The 19,628-nt window shown below is 27.3% G+C and overlaps 1 protein-coding gene across 1 annotated transcript in view; it reads right to left on the bottom strand.

The window, feature by feature from the left end:
* Positions 1-11,221, bottom strand: part of LOC127279122 (zinc transporter 2) — an 85,816-nt gene extending 74,595 nt beyond the window's left edge. Inside the window, exon 1 of the mRNA XM_051301272.1 lies at positions 11,181-11,221. Within this exon, the coding sequence (XP_051157229.1) occupies positions 11,181-11,206 (26 nt within the window). The 5' untranslated portion in view covers positions 11,207-11,221. The remainder of the gene's footprint in view (positions 1-11,180) is intronic.
* Positions 11,222-19,628: the final 8,407 nt, after the last annotated feature.

Raw genomic sequence — 19,628 nt, 5'->3', positions numbered from 1 at the left:
AAAAATGCGTTTCAAAGTCGAAAATCCTACGCTATGTATTAGATTATTATATTTAAATATTGAAGAATTAAAGAAAAATTATTTACGTCAGACTCGGTATTTCCACAGTCTTTTTAAAAGGGTACAATTGTTTTATAAAATATCTATTAGTGATATTAAATACTTTTTTTTAAATTAATTATTATCTTCTTTCAATTAAAAGTTAGTTGTCAATTAATTTTCTATAGTGAAATTACACAATTAATATTGATTAATAATTTAATGTTTCATGTAGAATACTTTTAAACTGATTTTTTATTTTTAAAAGCATAAATTTATGAAGACGTTTCTTATAGGCGGACATTTTATTGTTGCATCAAAATTTCATGGACCTTTCATTGAAATATTTCGAATCTTTCAATGAAATATTCAAGACAAATTCAGGAAATTTTATGTGCTGTATGGGTTTATATAATTTGTTTCGTATATAATTTAAGTGTTTAAAAATAAACGTTTTCTTTGAAAAATAATTTTTGTATAATATATAAATAATAATTATTAATTGCGTATAAAACGGATTTACAAATTACTATAGAATTTTTATGATTTTTCGATTTAGTTTAATTTAATGAAATTATTCTAGTTTTCAGGAAGTGTAAAAAAGGTAATTAAATTACATATTAATTTGCAACTTGTGAAAAGCAAATAGAATTGCTTTCTTACACATTAAACCAGGCATTAGGAAAGCATTCACCAAGCAAACTGGTAGACCTTTTGCTAGAAGCTGTCCACAGATATTCAACAAGCTGTAGAAAAAGCTTCCCGTTAAGAAGTCAGAAAGCAAATATCACAGAATTTTAGGTCTAATGTATAAATAGTTGCCATGAAGCTTTTGAAACCTTCATAACAGTTACCTGAAGGCCATGTGAACCCTTCAGGGAAACTTACGATTTTCGACTGGGAAATCTTCATTTAAAATAAATTAGAAGCTCAAAAGATTTTTGTTTTTATTATATTATTATTCATTATATTAGCTTAACAATTTTAACCTTTAAAAATATATGTTGAGATATTAAATATCCCGTGAATATCCTAATAATATCCCACGGACATCCTGAGGATATCCTGTGATATAATATCCAATAGATATTTTGTGGATATCTTAGGGATATTCTGTGGATATCCTATGGATGTCCTGTTGATGTCCCACAGACCGGCGGTTTGGATATCCTATGGATATCCCAAGATATCCTGGGGACCATTCTAGGATATCGACCATTGATATGGATATCCTATATGGATATCCTTTTGTTATGAGGGAAATCTCTAACCTTCGCAGGGGGATTCGAAACCAAACTTATCTTAACATAACGCACCGAAGATAATACGCTAACCACTACGCTATTTGCTCGCTTCATATAACCTCAGCAAAACAATGCTGATTTAAATTACTGCTAGGAAAAATAAAAATTTTGAATATTTATTTATTTTGATTAATAACATCTATTAAAAAATTAATATAATTTAATTAATTAATTATATTAATTACATTCTGGTTACATTCTAATTTCTTTTTAAATAACAGGAATCACATTATTTTTTCTTAAAAAGAAAGAAAAAAAGTAAATAATTTTTGCAAAATAGGTGACTGAAAGGTAAATGATTTTATTCAATTCAAGTTTTACAAAGCGAATTTTTTTTAATAATTAAAATTGAAATTAATTACAATTTAAAATAATTAAAAATTTAAATAATTAGGTTTTAAATTTCTTAAAATTTAGAATAATTAAATTTTTAATTAATAAATATTTTAAATAAATTTAATAACTTTTTATTGTTGAAAAATTTGGTTTAATTAAATTTTCAGATTAATTAAAATTTACAGTAATTGAATTTTTTATTGTTTATAATTTTAATTAATTAATTTTTTAATTGATTAAAATTTGAAATAATTACATTTTTAATTGATTTAAATTTTTAATAGGTAACTTTATTTTTATTTAATTAAAATTTGAATTTTTTAATTATTCTAGTGATTCTCGATAAAACATAATAAATTATAATCAAAATTCATTGAAATTTAAATGTACTAACAAAATTATGAATTTTTTAAATAATAGGATACTGGTAATTTATTTATTCATTTATTAATATTTATTTTTTAACATATTAGTTAATTAATAAAATTAAACTTCGTGTATGATAAATGTAACATAGTTTTTCAAATTAAAATCTTAAATCTAAATATATGATTTAAGACAAGAAAAAATAATAATAAATAGTATTTTAAAAATTTTAATTAATTAATTCTCAAAAATTAATTTTATATTTTTATGATAATTGTTTTTTAATATACACTTAAAATTTTTTTTTTAATATTTACGTGATAGTTTGCACCAATAGGACATATTTTATTTACCATAAGCTTGCCGAAAGTATGTTGCAAGTTTATGTACTGATTAGGAATTATTGCTCTTCTCATAATAAAGTACTGTAGCCGTTACAAAATAGTCAATCTTATGCCCAGAAGTTTTATTAATATTTTTATTCGTTTTGAAAATAATCTAACCAACTTAAGAAATAACACTTCGATAAACAAAAGTTGTAGATTAATTAAATTAGGTACACATTTTAATTTTTTTTCATATGATTTATATTTTTTTGATAAAATTGCAAACTTACAATAAAAACAGGTTGATGTACGGAAATATGTACTATTTCGTATCCAAAAGGTCCTATCCAAATCCTAGCAATGTTTTGCATTCTACAAAGCAAGTGGTGCTTAAGCTACCTGGCCGCGTGTCAATTTGTTGCTGCACTAGTTCTATTGTGGTTCGCACTTGTATATTTAGTAAATTTATATTTTTAGTTACAATTTTTCTTGAAAAATATGTCTTCTATGAAACAAATAAGACATAAAATTTGTATTATATAATGTGAGATACAACTTTTATTTGAAACATTTTTTTTTATAGATTTTATCACGTTAACGACACGTGCGACAATTTTCTCTATCATTTTTGTGATCAGCGCATCAAACTATATTTATGTAGTATTCACGTAATCCGAGCGATTTTTCAAAAATTTATCTATTAAATAATTATTAATAATATATTTATATTATTTTACATTATAATCATTAATTAATAGAGTCAATTAATATAATTTGATGAATATATTATAGTAATAATATGATTTACAAAAATATTATATAAGAATGGAGCGATGTGAAATTGGTCTATTAACTTCCAATCCTAGAATTAACCTTTGTGACTAAAATTAAATATCGCCAAAAAGGAAGCAAAACTCATAAGACAATTTTTAATAGCATAAGTATTTTAATATTAAGGTGATAATAGTTTTCAAATTAGAATTTTTATTATAATAATTATTTTTATTAATAATTATGTGTATTGTTATAATTATATTATTGTTATTATTACCAAATATAGTTGTACATTACAGATATAGGTGAATTCTTTTTTTATTTTTCCAATCTGTTTTTGTTCGTCCTGGCGGATCGCAAACTATGAATGAGCGACGAATTTGTCACACACTCTCATCATGAGTGGAAATAGTGTTAAAAATGAATGAAATTGACTCCCACACAGCACATAATATTTCCAAAATATTTTTGAAATATTTCACTGAAATTTTGGAATATTTCAGTGCAAAGTCCTTGAAATATTGCTGCAAACAGGAAAATGTCCGCTTATGAGGAAATATTGATGGTCAACTTGAGAAAATATTTCACTGAAATATTCAGGAAATTTTCAACTTAAATGATGCGCACTGGTCGATCTCAGTTACTATGGCCTGTACAACTGCGCAGTAGTTTTTAGTTTTCTAGAATCCTAAGGGTGTTAAAAATTTCAGAAAATACCTATTGATTTCATGTGTCAAAAAATTTTGGACATTTTGTAAAATATTTCCTGAATATTTCAGAAGTTATTATTTGTAATATTGCAGGAATATTTCAGTGAAATATTTTCTCAAGTTGACCATCAATATTTCCTCATAAGCGGACATTTTCCTGTTTGCAGCAATATTTCAAAATTTCAGTGAAATATTTCAAAAATATTTTGAAAATATTATGTGCTGTGTGGGCTGTTAAATCGAATAAATGAACTATTCACTGAATAATTTTTGCATTTTCTGTGTTAAATTTAAAATATTTAAATTTAAATAACTTAAAAAATATTGAAATTATTAATTAAAATGAACGACTTTTGTCAGTAAGTTTAGAATTTTTATTATTTTTAACAGTAAAAAAGCGTTTAAGAGGCATTATATTTTAAACTCATTCCACCTTCATACTTCGTGTCAAAGTTTTCAAAAACACATATTTTGAATCACTTTTATCCAAAAATCCTCATAAATGTCCATGATAAACAAAACGGAATTTGAAACTAGAAAAACTAAGCTTCCCTCATAACAAAAGGATATCCATATCAATGGTCGATATCCTAGAATGGTCCCCAGGATATCTTGGGATATCCATAGGATATCCCAAGGATATCCAAACCGCCGGTCTGTGGGACATCCATAGGCTATCCCTAAGACATCCACAAAATATCTATTGGATATTATATCGCAGGATATCCATGTGATATCTTCAGGATGTCCGTGGGATATTCTTAGGATATTCACGGGATATTTAATATCTCAACAGATATTTTTAAAGGTTAAAATTGTGAAGCTAATACAATGAATATTAATATAATAAAAACAAAAATCTTATGAGCTTCTAATTTATTTTAAATGAAGATTTGAAACGCATTTTTCAAAGTTTTTAAATAAACTCATGCACTTAATGTATAATTAATATTAACAGTTATTCGTTATTTGCGGGGAAGAATTTATATTGTTTAAAGCCAATTTATTTTTTGACAATATTAAGCATATGAATAAAGGAATGAATCACGAATGGGAAAAAAATTAGTTAATAATTTATCAAATTAAACAACTTTCTCGAAAAACAAGTTGCATTTTATTTTATTTATATAAAATTTAATTCACAGAATATTCTCACACGTAGTCTCATAATGACTTTAAAAACAGTATCCTGAGAATATCTTCTTGACATCCAGAAGATATACTTAGAATATCCTGAAAATATCTGTGGGATATCCTGACGATATCTATGGGATATCTGGAGGACATTTATGAAAGTCTATAGAGATATACAGAAGATATACTGTGGATATCCTCAGATATATATGGGATATCCAAAGGATATCCAAACCGCCGATTTTTTTGATATCCTTAAGAGATCCTTTTGATATCCATAGGACATCCCTAGGATATCTGCGGGATATTATCAACATATCCCAAGATATCTTGTGTTATTAGGGTTTATTTTCATATATATTAAAATAAAATTGAAGGGGGGGTGTTTTGAGATATCATGAGTTTTATATTTCAAATCAAGATTTCTTTATGAAATTGTGAGAAATTAAAGAAAATGTTAAGGCCAATCGAAAGGTCTTTAAATTCTCTTTCTAAATAGTGTGTAACATTATATATATTATTTACTTTTGCTATAAAAAAATTAACTGAAAAAACGCTCTGCTAGCGATCGTCTTTAAAAGGTGGAACGAGTAGAAATAGAATGTCTCTTAAACTGAATAAAAAATGTGAGAAATTATTATTATAGAATTATTTAAAGCATATAATTTTAATGTTATCAATTTATATTGGTCCGTAGTTAATGTATAAACCATAAATTAATGGATAGAAAAATAGAACATAAAATAATAGAAATTGTTGGACACAATCTTTTTATATATTTCAAAAGTACTCTCCTTCCTAAAAAAAATGCGCTAAACTTGTCTAAAAAAACATTAATCTTTGTTAAAGTTATTATAATTCGAGAAAGATAAAAATATAAGGTATTGTCATGTGGGTTGGAACTGCGGGTGGGTTGGGAAATGCATTTTTTTTCAGCGTTAACACAAAAGTAACATTTAACAAGCATTGACTTAGTTTTGTTATGTCGATAGTATGTTTTTTATCAAAAAAAAATCATCACATGTACTTTATAACATTGATCCGCAAACGATGGTTAAAAAACCATTTTTTAAACTTTTTTTTGTTATTAATTCATTCATTGTTTAACTTTTTTATTTACATATATAATTTTAAGTGTTTTAATGTGATTTTATTTTTAAAAATAATTTAATAATAATTCGTGTCGCACTGTGTAACTTTTTTCATACTGTGAAAAAATTTACAAAAAAAGAAATTTTATTTAAAATCTAAAACCATTTTTGAAATAAGGATAATAAATTACAAGAAATCAAAGAAAGAAAGTTTAAAATCGGTATAATAATTAACGGATTTTAACAAATTTTGTAAATTTGAACGGACGACTACCACGCGCTACCGAGTTGCCAACTTTGTCGTCGGAAGCAAGGACAAATAATGAACTCCCTTTGACCTTAATTATAAATAGGAAAAAAAATTCTTTACATTATTTACAATTCTAAATCTTATAGTACATAAATTAAATTTTAAGTACTAAAATTTGAATAAAAAATGTTAATAATTATAGTGTCAGGAATTTCTTGAAGAAAATTATCTCCCCTTCCACTTTAAGCTACAATGTTTTTTAAAGTTTTGCAAAAAAAAAAAGAAATTCAATGGTTTTTAGTGCCAAATTGGATAGAGTAGGAAATAGCAGAGTAATTGCAATTGTTTATAACTAAAAAACGTAGTTTTTTCTTTATCGATTAGATTCAAACATTAATAATTATAAATTTTAACCTAAAAAGTCATATTTTATTCTGTAAAATAAATACCTGTTTTGCAAATCCTACTGTTTTGGTAATTTTTTCCTTAAAGAATAATACATCAAGAGTATAGCATTAAATGTTTAAGTTATAATATTAAAATTAAAATAACTCATGAATTTTCAAGTAATAACACGCAATTTTTTGTTTTTATATTTCACAATTTTTTAACTAACTTAAAATAAATTAATCTCTATAAAACTAATTACATTCTAAAAAGCACATCATAAGCTACCTCAGATTAAATTTTTGTGCAAAAATATTCAATACACGTTTGAATACGTCGGGTACAGCAGACCCGTTGTGCCATTTATGTCCGAACGCGAAATTGTGCTAGTTAAGGGTTAAAAGCGCTCGATAAGCAAAAGGGGAATTTGGATTAAAAAATATGTTTTTAATTAATAAACGAAATAATTTATAAATTATTCATACTATCGGGTTTGAAATTTTGTGGATCTATTCAGTATCGCAAGGAGCACATTTTCAAAAAGTTTTAATCCTATCGAATTATTATTAACAAAATCATTAAACATTTAAAAAGTGGTATTCTTAATCTTTAAATTCAATAACAATTAAACAAATAATTTAATTATAACTTGAAAAATTTAAATAAAAAATCTGTTTAGAACAGTCTGATAATTTTTTTACCTGAGTTTTATAGTTTAAAAAATAATATACGTTTTTGGGATGTCAATAATGTTTAATTATAAAATTATTATTAAATTTAAATTATCATCAACAAAATTTTTATATAGTAAGAAATTAAAGAGTAAACAAATTTTTTTTGTGAAAAAACATTGAAATTTAGAGCTATTAAAAAGTTAAAATTCTTTTTCTTAATTACTTACATTTGTTTAAATTTTGAATGGTTTCATTTCTCCAAAATAAGAGACACACGTTTTTATTTCTATCGCATTTAGAGCGGATAGAAACCTTCAAGAAGGTCGACATCCTGTAAGTATGTCCGAATTACTTTTAAATTAAATATCAGCGACCTCGTAAGCGTTTCCTTTGATTAAGTATCTCGGTTACTGGGTCAACTTAATTAATCATCTAGAGACATGTCTCTCTCTTTCTCTTTTAATTACTATCTATAGTAATCATTGAATGTTATTTACTCCATACTTACATTTGTTTCATACTCTTAATTATTGCCATTAATAACCGGAAACCTTATACTTGTCCAGCAATGGCCTTCAAATCGTTCCATTATTATTAATTGTGACAATATTGACACCGAATCACATTCTAATATATGAATTTTTATTTATGTTAAAATATGACAACATCTAAATTTGGTGGTTAATTCAAAATGAATTGCCTCTTAAGAGGCAATTCATTGAATGGTCCAATTGGACCATTCACTTCACGGCTCAAGAGTAAATTCATTTTTAAAAAAATATTAAGTCCTCTTTTGTTTTCAAATTCTTATATTTCCATACAGCATTAGAATATTCAGGATATCCAACGGACGTTTTAGGGATATAATTTTGTCCGGGAAAATTAGGATATTCCTAGCATGACCTAAATATATTGTATGGATATCCCTAGGATGACCTACCTTATTGAAAATCCCTGTACTACCCCGGAAAAAAAGCTTATTAAATGCACCGTCTATAGTGAATCAGAAATTTTAAGAATACGCGGTTTCATTACTAACGTTTTCAATCGGGATATAAGATTTTGAATAGAATAGGAGTTCATTTGAATGAGTAATTTCTTATTAATAACAAATTTAATGTATCTGTTTCGAAAATTTTGAATCGGATCGAAAAATTTTAGGTTATGTAGTCATATTTCAAACAAAATTTAATAATTTTTAATAAACGAACTTTGTAAATAAATTTTACGCTCACAGAAAAAACGCTGGATAAATTTTGTTGCAGCTAATATTAACCAATGCTAATTCACATAGACGGTGGCGCTCCCAACTAGGATAAAATTTGTTGCAGTTAATTTTTATACCGATTTTGGGATCAAAATTCTACTTTTTTTTAGTGTAGCTGAAGTGTTAGATTTGCTTAATGCTTTTAAAATTAAAAAGATACATATAACCATCTCTCAACTTACAAGTAATGAGGAAAAAAAATTGAAAAATGTGAAGGATTGGAACCGGAGTCAATTGGAGATTTCCTTTTAAGAATGCGAGTTCAATGCAGCTTCTGACCGATTAAAAATATTGAATAGGTTTTTAATTCCTGGGAAGATCTGGTACAAGAAAATGTACATGTTCAGCAGCTGAACTTGTATCAATTCTGGTGCGAAAATGTACATTTTTTGCACCAGAATTTGGAACAAGTTCTTGTATCAGATCTTTACAAGATTTTGTACAAGAAAACATATCTGTACAAGAAAATGTACATATGTTCTTGTACATATTCTTGTGCAGGTTCATGTTCAAGTACTCACACATGAAACCATTTATGTTCTTGTACAAGTACATTTGAAAAAAATGGGGTCAGAATTTCTTAAACGGATCACCTAAAATTCAGAAATTTTTTTTTAGTCTCATTTTTTTTCTCAACGGTTTCTTACACAAAATTGTGTGGGGAATTCAAAAAAAAATTTTAATTTTCTGTAGGACGTCAAGAACACTATTTTTTAATAACATTTTATAAATAAATAATATAAAAATCTATTAAATATGAAATTTTTTCAAAATAAAAATTATATTTAGAAACTACATTTTAAGACGAGAAAACCCCCTTTTTTTTAATTGGTGAACAGGAACTCGAGAAAAAAAATTTTTAAAATAAGACTGCAAAAAATTTCAATTGTTTATAACTTTAACAAAAAAATTTTTTTTGACCTAAAAATTTCAGGGACTTATTTTTACCATGTAAGGAGTCAAAAGAAATGATTTTTGATTAAAAAAAAATTTCTGAATTTTAGGTGATCCGTTTGAGAAATTCTGACCCAATGAGATTTAAATAATTTATGCATATTAAAAATTATTGCGCAGCTGAAAAGTCCTAAGAAAACTACTGCGCAGCCTTTAAAGTTTTTAATTTTTATTAATAAATGAATATTTTTAAGAAGATGTACCAAATCTGGTGCAAGAAAGTGTACATGACCCTGCACAAGAATATGTTCAAGAACACATACATTTTCTTGTATACAAATATTAAATAAATTAAATAAAAGATAGATTTAAGATCTTGTTCAAGATCTGGTACAAGTTCTGATACAAGAACTTGTTTCAAATTTTGGTGCAAGAAAATGTCCATTTTCCGCACCAGAACTGGTACAAGTTCAGCTGCTAAACTAACCATGTACATTTTCTTATACAAGATCTTATACAGGAATTTTCAATAGGGTAAAAACATTCTAGGGATATCCTAATTTCAGGATACTTATAGGACTTCCGCAGGATATTCTGAAATATCTGTTGCTGTGAGGGCACTATCAGGTACAAATAACAATCACAGAATAAGTTAAAAGAGAAATAACAACCTTTACATTTTTATTTAATTTCATTCTTAATAATTATTTTTTTAATAATAATAATTGTAAATAACTTTTAATTTTTTTAAATTTATTAAGGTTACCCACATCCCAATCAGTACATAAGCTTACAGAGTAACTGTAGCAAGTTTGTGGTAAGGTTATTGAAAAAGGTTATTGTTTTGCTTTTGATAAAAATTAATTTTTATTAACTTTGTTATGTATTATAAAAAATATAAGAATTAATAATTAAGGGGTTAGTACCACATCTTTTTTAAAAAAAATCGATTTTCTAAAAACTGCAGATTCATTTACTAGTTATATGTAGAAATGCTATGGAATCTATTATTTGGGTTGGAAACTTTGGTATTATATCGAAAAACGAGGTACAATGTAAAAGTCACGCGCCCACTGAGCGTACTCTTCGTGCACACAACAATGTATGCTGAATTATAAAAAAAAATTCAAAATGTCCACCATATTGGATCCGCCATTTTCAATTTTTAAAAACTAACAGCGACATAAATAGTAATTTAAAAAAAATGTAGTGGTTCATTAGAAAAAAATTCTTGAAAAATGACTTTTTTCGCTTTTCAACTGGTGTATCCTCCTTAAACATTGAGAATTTATTAAATAATATTTGTTTTATTCTTTTAAAAAATTAGAGTAATTCTAAAAGAAGCGCTTTAGAGAAAAATCTGAATATTTTTTTTGAATATGTGACACAATTAAATGTTTTAATAATTTTATAGTATGTATAAATTACTTTAACCATTTATAACAAAAATAAAGTGATTTGAAAAAAATTCAGTACGTTTAACAAAAATGAAATTTTATTGATAAATTATGTAAGTAATAAACCACACGTTTTATATGTAATAATAATACTAATATTATTAATAATAATAATTATAATAATAAAAATAATAATATAATAATAATAAGATTAAGGGTTTGAATAATTACTCAAATTCGTCTATTCTTATATCCATCACATAAATCGCAAGATATGGAATGAACGTTGTATAAAAAACGTGAATTGCTTTAAACTAACTTGACTACTAAATCATTTTGTTGCAAGTGGCTTATCTGTTATATCAAACTCTGAAATCAGATAAAGTGCAGATATATCATTGGATAACTGTATAACTAAATTTAAATACGTTAATACATTGTTTATGTAGTGTTTAATGAGATCAAATTTGGGATACAAAGGTATCTTATTAATTTATATATCACACCACAGAAATATTCAAACATGAAAAATAGTTATCAATATATTTATGAAGAGATAAATATCAATTCACTTATTATGTCCTTGATCTGCTATTCTGTATTTTTTTTACCATTTTTCAACTTTAATCTTAAGATATATAGGTATCTGGTATCCGTGTTATTTTCTTCTATACTTCATAGACAAAGAGTGACGCTAAAATCTAATATTTTTTATCCAATTTTTGGACCCTTTAATTTCGCATTTAAACATAGCCCAAAGTGCTTAATATTGAGGGACAATAATTCCATAAACGTTTAGAGTTGAGCATAACCTTTGTTTTGAAGATACATTGTTAAAAAAGGGTTTAAAAAAGGTAAAAAGTGGTTAAAATTGACCAGGTGCGAATTTTTTTTGTTTTGCAAACCGTTGGGCCAACCAAGACGCAGAATAATATTAAGTCGTTTAAATTACATTTATACAAGTTTTACCAATCAAACTTTGGCCAACCATCAAACTTTGGCGGACAGCCTAAATTCGCACCTGGGGTATTTTAATTGTTATATGCTCAGATCCGCTTGAAACTTGTTGCTCGGAAGTTTTTTGGGTCGCTAATAACAAATCTGGTGTCAGTTTTCAAAAATTCAAAATGTCTGACATGATTTCTAAAAATCGCACAGATCCTGTTGAAACTTGTAACTTGGGAGTTATTGAGGTGGCTGATTACGATTCTGGTGTCAATTTTTCAAAATTCAGAATAGCGGATCCAAAATGGCGAAAATGATTTCTAAAAATCGCCCATATTATCTTGAAACTTGTTGCTCGGGGGTTTATGGGGTCACTGATTAGGAATCTGACTTGCCTTTTTGTATTACAAAAATCTATAAGGTCGAAGTGGTATTCTCAAAAGTTTAGGAGATACAAATTTTTGAACGTAAGACTTACATAAGATAATGGTTTTTTGGATAAAATTAATAGCAACTCTATGATTCCTATTGTACGGTTCGCCATATCTGATTTGCCATTTTGAATTTTGTGAATTTTGAAAATCTGACTACATATTCGTAATCAGCGACCCCGAAAACTCCTATGTAACATTCTTCAGAAGAATCTGATTATTTTATAATTTTTCAGTCGCCATATTGGATCCGCCTTTTTGAATTTTTTAAAATTGATGACAGATTACTAATCAGCGACCCCATAAACTTCCGAGTAACAAGTTTCAAAACGAGGAGGGGATTACAGCCACCTTAAAAGTGCTTATCCCTATTGAAAAACCCCATATAGGAACCTATACAGGATCCGATAAAATTTCCCAGAAAAAAACTATATAAAATCCTCGAATTTTTATAGGATTCAATATAAAGTAAACAGGTTTTAATATAGGAAATGACATAGGAGTTATCATATATACTTCCATTTGAAAAATCATGTGAATTCCTATGTTATTTCATCTTTTTAGGGTTCCGGACCCGAAGGGGGAACCCTATTAATGAGACTAGTTAAGCAAGGCATGTACCCCCCCCCCCCTAGCGGCCACACGAATTTATCTAGAGGGCTGAAATTTGGTATACATATGTATTTTGGCGTGTAGATTACAGGAAAAATATAGCGAATCTCATAGGAATTGATTATCATAGCGTTGTCAAGGAAAAACCATGAATTTTTACGAAAAATCCCTGAAAATGACTATGTACCCCCCCTCTGGTTGCCACATCTTTTTACATAGAGAGCTCAAATTTGGTACACTTATGTATTTTTACGTGAAAATTACAGGAAAAATATAGCGAACATGATTCGGATCAATTTACATAGCGTTGTCAAGGAAAAATCAAAAATTTTGAAAAAAAGCGTTTAATCCACCTAGCGCACACACTATTTGACCAAGACAGTTCATATTTGGTATACTTACGTATTTTTGCGTGTAGATTACAGGAAAAATATAGCGAGCACGATTGGAGTTGATGATCATATTGTTTTTAAGGAAAACTCATATTTTTAGAAAAAATCATGGATTTTTCGAATAAAAAAAGAAGAAAATTTTATCCTAAGAGATCCAAATTTATACTTTTTTACGTATTTTTACGTGTAGATTATAGAAAAAATATAGCGAGAACGATTCGGGTTGATTATCATAGCGTTTTCAAGGAAAAACTGATAATTTTCGTTTAAAATCATGAATTTTCCTCAAAAACCGAAGAAAATTTTATCTAAAGAGTTTCAAATATACACTGCGACCCGAGTTTAGCGAAATCTCGGAAACGGCAACAATAGGATGGTAATTAAGCGGTAAGCGTAAGATGCTCCGACTCGAGCAGGAGCGTAGAAGTAAGGCAACGCGGTTCCTTCTAGTTGAAAATGAGTACCAAGCTGAGACGTTTGTCTGGGAGGTACAAGGTTCTTTAATCTTTAATTTTAAATAAAAAATTTGTTAAATTATAAAAGCTTATTTATATACATGTATACAAATTTTATTTTTGTTTTCACTCCCAGCAAATTTATAAATTTACTTTATGAAAATCTTAATTTTAATATTTGCTCTCAATGTTATATTTGATGAAATTTATATTATTTAATTTCAAATAAATTTAAAATTTATAAGGCAAATGGTGAGTTTTTCCCCTTTCTTGTCTGATGTCAGTACAATTATTTGAATTTTTATTAAAAGTAATTTTAAGTATTACTTATTACTGTTTATAATTATAATAAAATCTAAAAATTAAAATATAATTATAATAATTATTGCAATAAAAATATTATGTATTATAAGATGAAGAATTTTCAAAAAAAGAGTTTAAGGATTTCGTATTTCAAGTAGTTCGTACGGCCCTGATTGCTGACGCCGATTTCGGGAAATCTCATTACTGAGTTTAGCGAACGACCCACCAAACCTGCCGCTAAACTCAGGTCGCAGTGTATACACTTTTACGTAATTTTGCGTGTAGATTACAAAAAAAATATAGCGAGAACGATTGAAGTTGATTATTATAGCGTTTTCAAGGAAAAACTGATAATTTTCGATAAAAATCATGATTTTTCACCAAAAAAATTTTTTAATTGAGTTTTTTCAAAACATACAATTTTTTTAAAAAGTGGACTTTTTCCTTAAGTTTTACAATTTTTGACCTAGAAAGATAAAATTTTCTTCCTTTTTTTGGGGCAAATTCTTGATTTTTTTTCAACTCCAATTGTGCTTGCTATATTTTTTTGTAGTGTTTTGCCATTCTTTATAATTTGCCATTTTCTATTTTTTACCATTTACTATTTTTATTATCTTTTGACATTTTTTATTTTTTGATATTTTTATTATTTTTTAGTTTTATTAATTTATTTTCAAATCTATGCGCTCACATTATTTTCAAATTTATGCGTAGATTATGTTCTATGCTTATGTCTATGAATATGTCTATGTTTTCTATCTAGGCCTTCAAACTTTAAACCCCTCAAAGGGTATAGGGGGTTAAGGATACAAAAAGTGCCGTTGCAGGTATTCTGTTCAAATTGACACCATATATTGCTACTACTATGAATATAAAATTCTGCAAGTATGAACCCATAATTCGAATTTTTGGGGGAGTTATGGTGGGGGAAAGGAAAATAAAGAAATCCATTTTTCTCGAAAACTACTGAACCGATTTTAATGAGCTTTGAATATGTTATACATGTCGCTAAGACAATTCTAAAAAAAAAATCTCAAAATTTTTTTTTGAAAAAAAGTCAAAAAAAATTAATTTTGAAATTTTCAAAAATTTTTTTTGGGGTGATTTTTTGAAGTGACCACTTTAATTTTTTTTTTAAAAGTTACTTTATAATTTGGTCACAAGTGTACAGTAGAGAGTCCCAAATTTGACCCTTTTTTAATAACCATTATCCATTCTAAAAAAACATTTCGATAAAAGGTCGAATAGAAAAAGCTAAAACACAAAAAACTATCGAAATAAAAAATGAGCATTGAGAATAAAAAATGTAAACAGAAGGGCGAAACATATTTCAAAATGAGAAATGTACAGGTGGAGCTGCAGTTGATTTTGTCAAAAATTATCGCTAATATTTAAATTACATATCAATTTTATTTGTCATAAAACACAAAAATTGAAAATGTTTAAATTGTATTATACAAAAAAATTAATAAGTACAACACTATTTTACACAAAGCGGAAATTAGTATCGGATCACCTTTAAGTTTTTTATCAATAAGATCTAATAATAATTTGTCTAATAAGACAAATTTCCCCTGTCGTGTTCCCCATCTCTAAAACTTTAGATATATATTGGTTCATGCGCAGTTACGTCATGCGGTGCATATGGCTGACAATGTAAACAGAAAAATAACCTGCCTAAAAACGTGCAAGAAACCTTGATCTGTGATTAAAGTGTTGGGTATGGACAAAACGAAAGAAAGAAATTTATGATTACTTTCTGTAATTTCTACTATTTTTTATATTCATCTCTTTATTTCTTCTAACATAATTTCGAATAAACTTCTGCATCTTATGCAGTTTTCTGCGTCCCCTTCCTGACTTTTAATTGGATTGGCGCAATTGAAGCAATTGAAGTGCCTGGAGTAGTCAAAAATTGCTTCATTTGGGGCCATTTTATGCCAGTACCACAGTTTATAAGGATTTGGTGGAATGGCAAATGGTCCCAATTCTGTACCCCCAGATCCACTTGGTTCCTTTTCATTTAAATAATTTAAATGATTTTTCATTATAAATGCACACTTGCTGAAAACGCGTTTATCTCCCGGAAATCTTGAGAAAAACGGTATCTCCATGTGGACGTAGGATTGAAAACGTCTCCAAAATGCACTGGACCCTTTTGCACGTAATGTTAAGTTTTTGGCCCTTTCCAACTCCATTGCATTTTCCAAATTATCGGGAATCTAACATACATACATATATATATATAGTATTTTCAGTATGAAATAAGAATATTTTTCATTACCTGGGATTGGGTCAACGTCGGTAGAGTGGAAATCTACTTCAAAATCGGACCAATTCAAATCGTAATCAACTTCACTGCTTTCGTTTTCGATGTTTACTGGCTCACTGCTCGATGGCTTTGGATGGATATTTATTTTCGAAGATTTTTGAACCACCCCTCGTCTGCGGAACTTTCTGATGAAGAGATTTCCATTTTTCAGATTTAACACTTTTTATTTTAGATTTAAAATAGAATGGAAACGGTATCACCAGATCACAATTGCACGTTTTTCGAAAGATTTTAAAGTTTTGAAAAGTTTATGTCATAAAGTAGACGCTGTTGGCAGCGTTGCTATGCTACAGAGCCGCGAAAGGCTTTCAGCCAATCAGAGAGCGCGTGAGCTCGAGCAAGCCACAAAAGTCGCTGTTCCCGGAACAAAAACGAGACGGGAAGATCGTATTTTCGGATAAGGGATACAGAAAATTAATGTTTACAATGATTCAGAACAACGAAAAATGCGTTTTTAATAAAAATATATTTACACTTTTTTTGAAAATTCACCTGGGATGATTCATGATAATAATCATGAAGCATATAATTAATTAAATTTTATAAATTGCATTTAATTGTAAAATATAATTTAATATCTTAATTTTAACTAAATGATGTTAAGCACTTTTCTGAGTTAGGTCTTTTGCAAGTTTAAATGACATCAAGAAGTTAACATTCGTTTTCACGTAGCGTGCGTAGTGTAGTTGGTAAAGCGTTAGACTCATAATCCGTAGGTCGTAGGTTCGATTCCTCCCATGCGTTAGATTTATTTATTTCTCAGGTTTGCGTTTAATGATTAATTCTATGTATGAATTAGTTTATTTATTTATATTTATATTATATTTATATTTATTTAAGTAAGAATTTAATTTAGAAATGGAAGAATTAGTAAATAAATATGTTGTTTATTCAATTCAAATTTTGAATTATTTGAATCAAAAAATTCTTACATTTTATGCAAATAAATTATGTATTTGGATCAAATAAAATAATAATTGCCGCAATTAAAGAGGTTTTAGTTTCAATTAAAACAATTACTTATGACAAATAATCGAATATTTAATTCAAGAAAATTTTTAGTTGTTTCAAGAAAAATATTTTATTAATGCAAATAAATATTTATTTGAATCAAAAAACATGCAGTATTGAATGAAATAATTTTCATAATTGATTAAAATAATTATTTATTAGCTTTGAATATTCCATTTATTTGATTTGAATACTTTGTATTTGATTCAAATAACTATTTATTTGAAACGATAAAATAAAATACTTAGGTTTAGTAAATGTGTATTTGGTTCAAGTACATATTTATTGGATAATAGACAAGTAAATGATGTATTTAAATAAATTAAATAAATTTAAATAAAATAATTTTTTTTTTCAGTGTATGTTTTTATACAGGGAATTTCATAGGAAATTTATAAGGAACTGACATTGGATATTGGCATGGGGAATTGACATAAGATAATGTGAAAGAAAAAAAATCGGACAAGTGCGAGTTACACTCGCATTAAAACCGAGGGTTCCGTACCCTTAAACCGATTTTTTTTCTTTCACATTATCTTATGTCAATTCCCCATGCCAATATCCAATGTCAGTTCCTTATAAATTTCCTATGAAATTCCCTGTATAAAAACATACACTGAAAAAAAAAATTATTTTATTTAAATTTATTTAATTTATTTAAATACATCATTTACTTGTCTATTATCCAATAAATATGTACTTGAACCAAATACACATTTACTAAACCTAAGTATTTTATTTTATCGTTTCAAATAAATAGTTATTTGAATCAAATACAAAGTATTCAAATCAAATAAATGGAATATTCAAAGCTAATAAATAATTATTTTAATCAATTATGAAAATTATTTCATTCAATACTGCATGTTTTTTGATTCAAATAAATATTTATTTGCATTAATAAAATATTTTTCTTGAAACAACTAAAAATTTTCTTGAATTAAATATTCGATTATTTGTCATAAGTAATTGTTTTAATTGAAACTAAAACCTCTTTAATTGCGGCAATTATTATTTTATTTGATCCAAATACATAATTTATTTGCATAAAATGTAAGAATTTTTTGATTCAAATAATTCAAAATTTGAATTGAATAAACAACATATTTATTTACTAATTCTTCCATTTCTAAATTAAATTCTTACTTAAATAAATATAAATATAATATAAATATAAATAAATAAACTAATTCATACATAGAATTAATCATTAAACGCAAACCTGAGAAATAAATAAATCTAACGCATGGGAGGAATCGAACCTACGACCTACGGATTATGAGTCTAACGCTTTACCAACTACACTACGCACGCTACGTGAAAACGAATGTTAACTTCTTGATGTCATTTAAACTTGCAAAAGACCTAACTCAGAAAAGTGCTTAACATCATTTAGTTAAAATTAAGATATTAAATTATATTTTACAATTAAATGCAATTTATAAAATTTAATTAATTATATGCTTCATGATTATTATCATGAATCATCCCAGGTGAATTTTCAAAAAAAGTGTAAATATATTTTTATTAAAAACGCATTTTTCGTTGTTCTGAATCATTGTAAACATTAATTTTCTGTATCCCTTATCCGAAAATACGATCTTCCCGTCTCGTTTTTGTTCCGGGAACAGCGACTTTTGTGGCTTGCTCGAGCTCACGCGCTCTCTGATTGGCTGAAAGCCTTTCGCGGCTCTGTAGCATAGCAACGCTGCCAACAGCGTCTACTTTATGACATAAACTTTTCAAAACTTTAAAATCTTTCGAAAAACGTGCAATTGTGATCTGGTGATACCGTTTCCATTCTATTTTAAATCTAAAATAAAAAGTGTTAAATCTGAAAAATGGAAATCTCTTCATCAGAAAGTTCCGCAGACGAGGGGTGGTTCAAAAATCTTCGAAAATAAATATCCATCCAAAGCCATCGAGCAGTGAGCCAGTAAACATCGAAAACGAAAGCAGTGAAGTTGATTACGATTTGAATTGGTCCGATTTTGAAGTAGATTTCCACTCTACCGACGTTGACCCAATCCCAGGTAATGAAAAATATTCTTATTTCATACTGAAAATACTATATATATATATGTATGTATGTTAGATTCCCGATAATTTGGAAAATGCAATGGAGTTGGAAAGGGCCAAAAACTTAACATTACGTGCAAAAGGGTCCAGTGCATTTTGGAGACGTTTTCAATCCTACG

This window comes from Leptopilina boulardi, unplaced genomic scaffold (assembly GCF_019393585.1).
Source record: "Leptopilina boulardi isolate dan_hultmark-lab unplaced genomic scaffold, ZJU_Lbou_2.1 LbouV2_214, whole genome shotgun sequence".
Taxonomy (NCBI): Eukaryota; Metazoa; Arthropoda; class Insecta; order Hymenoptera; family Figitidae; genus Leptopilina; species Leptopilina boulardi.
This window is presented reverse-complemented; position numbering and strand designations above follow the sequence as displayed.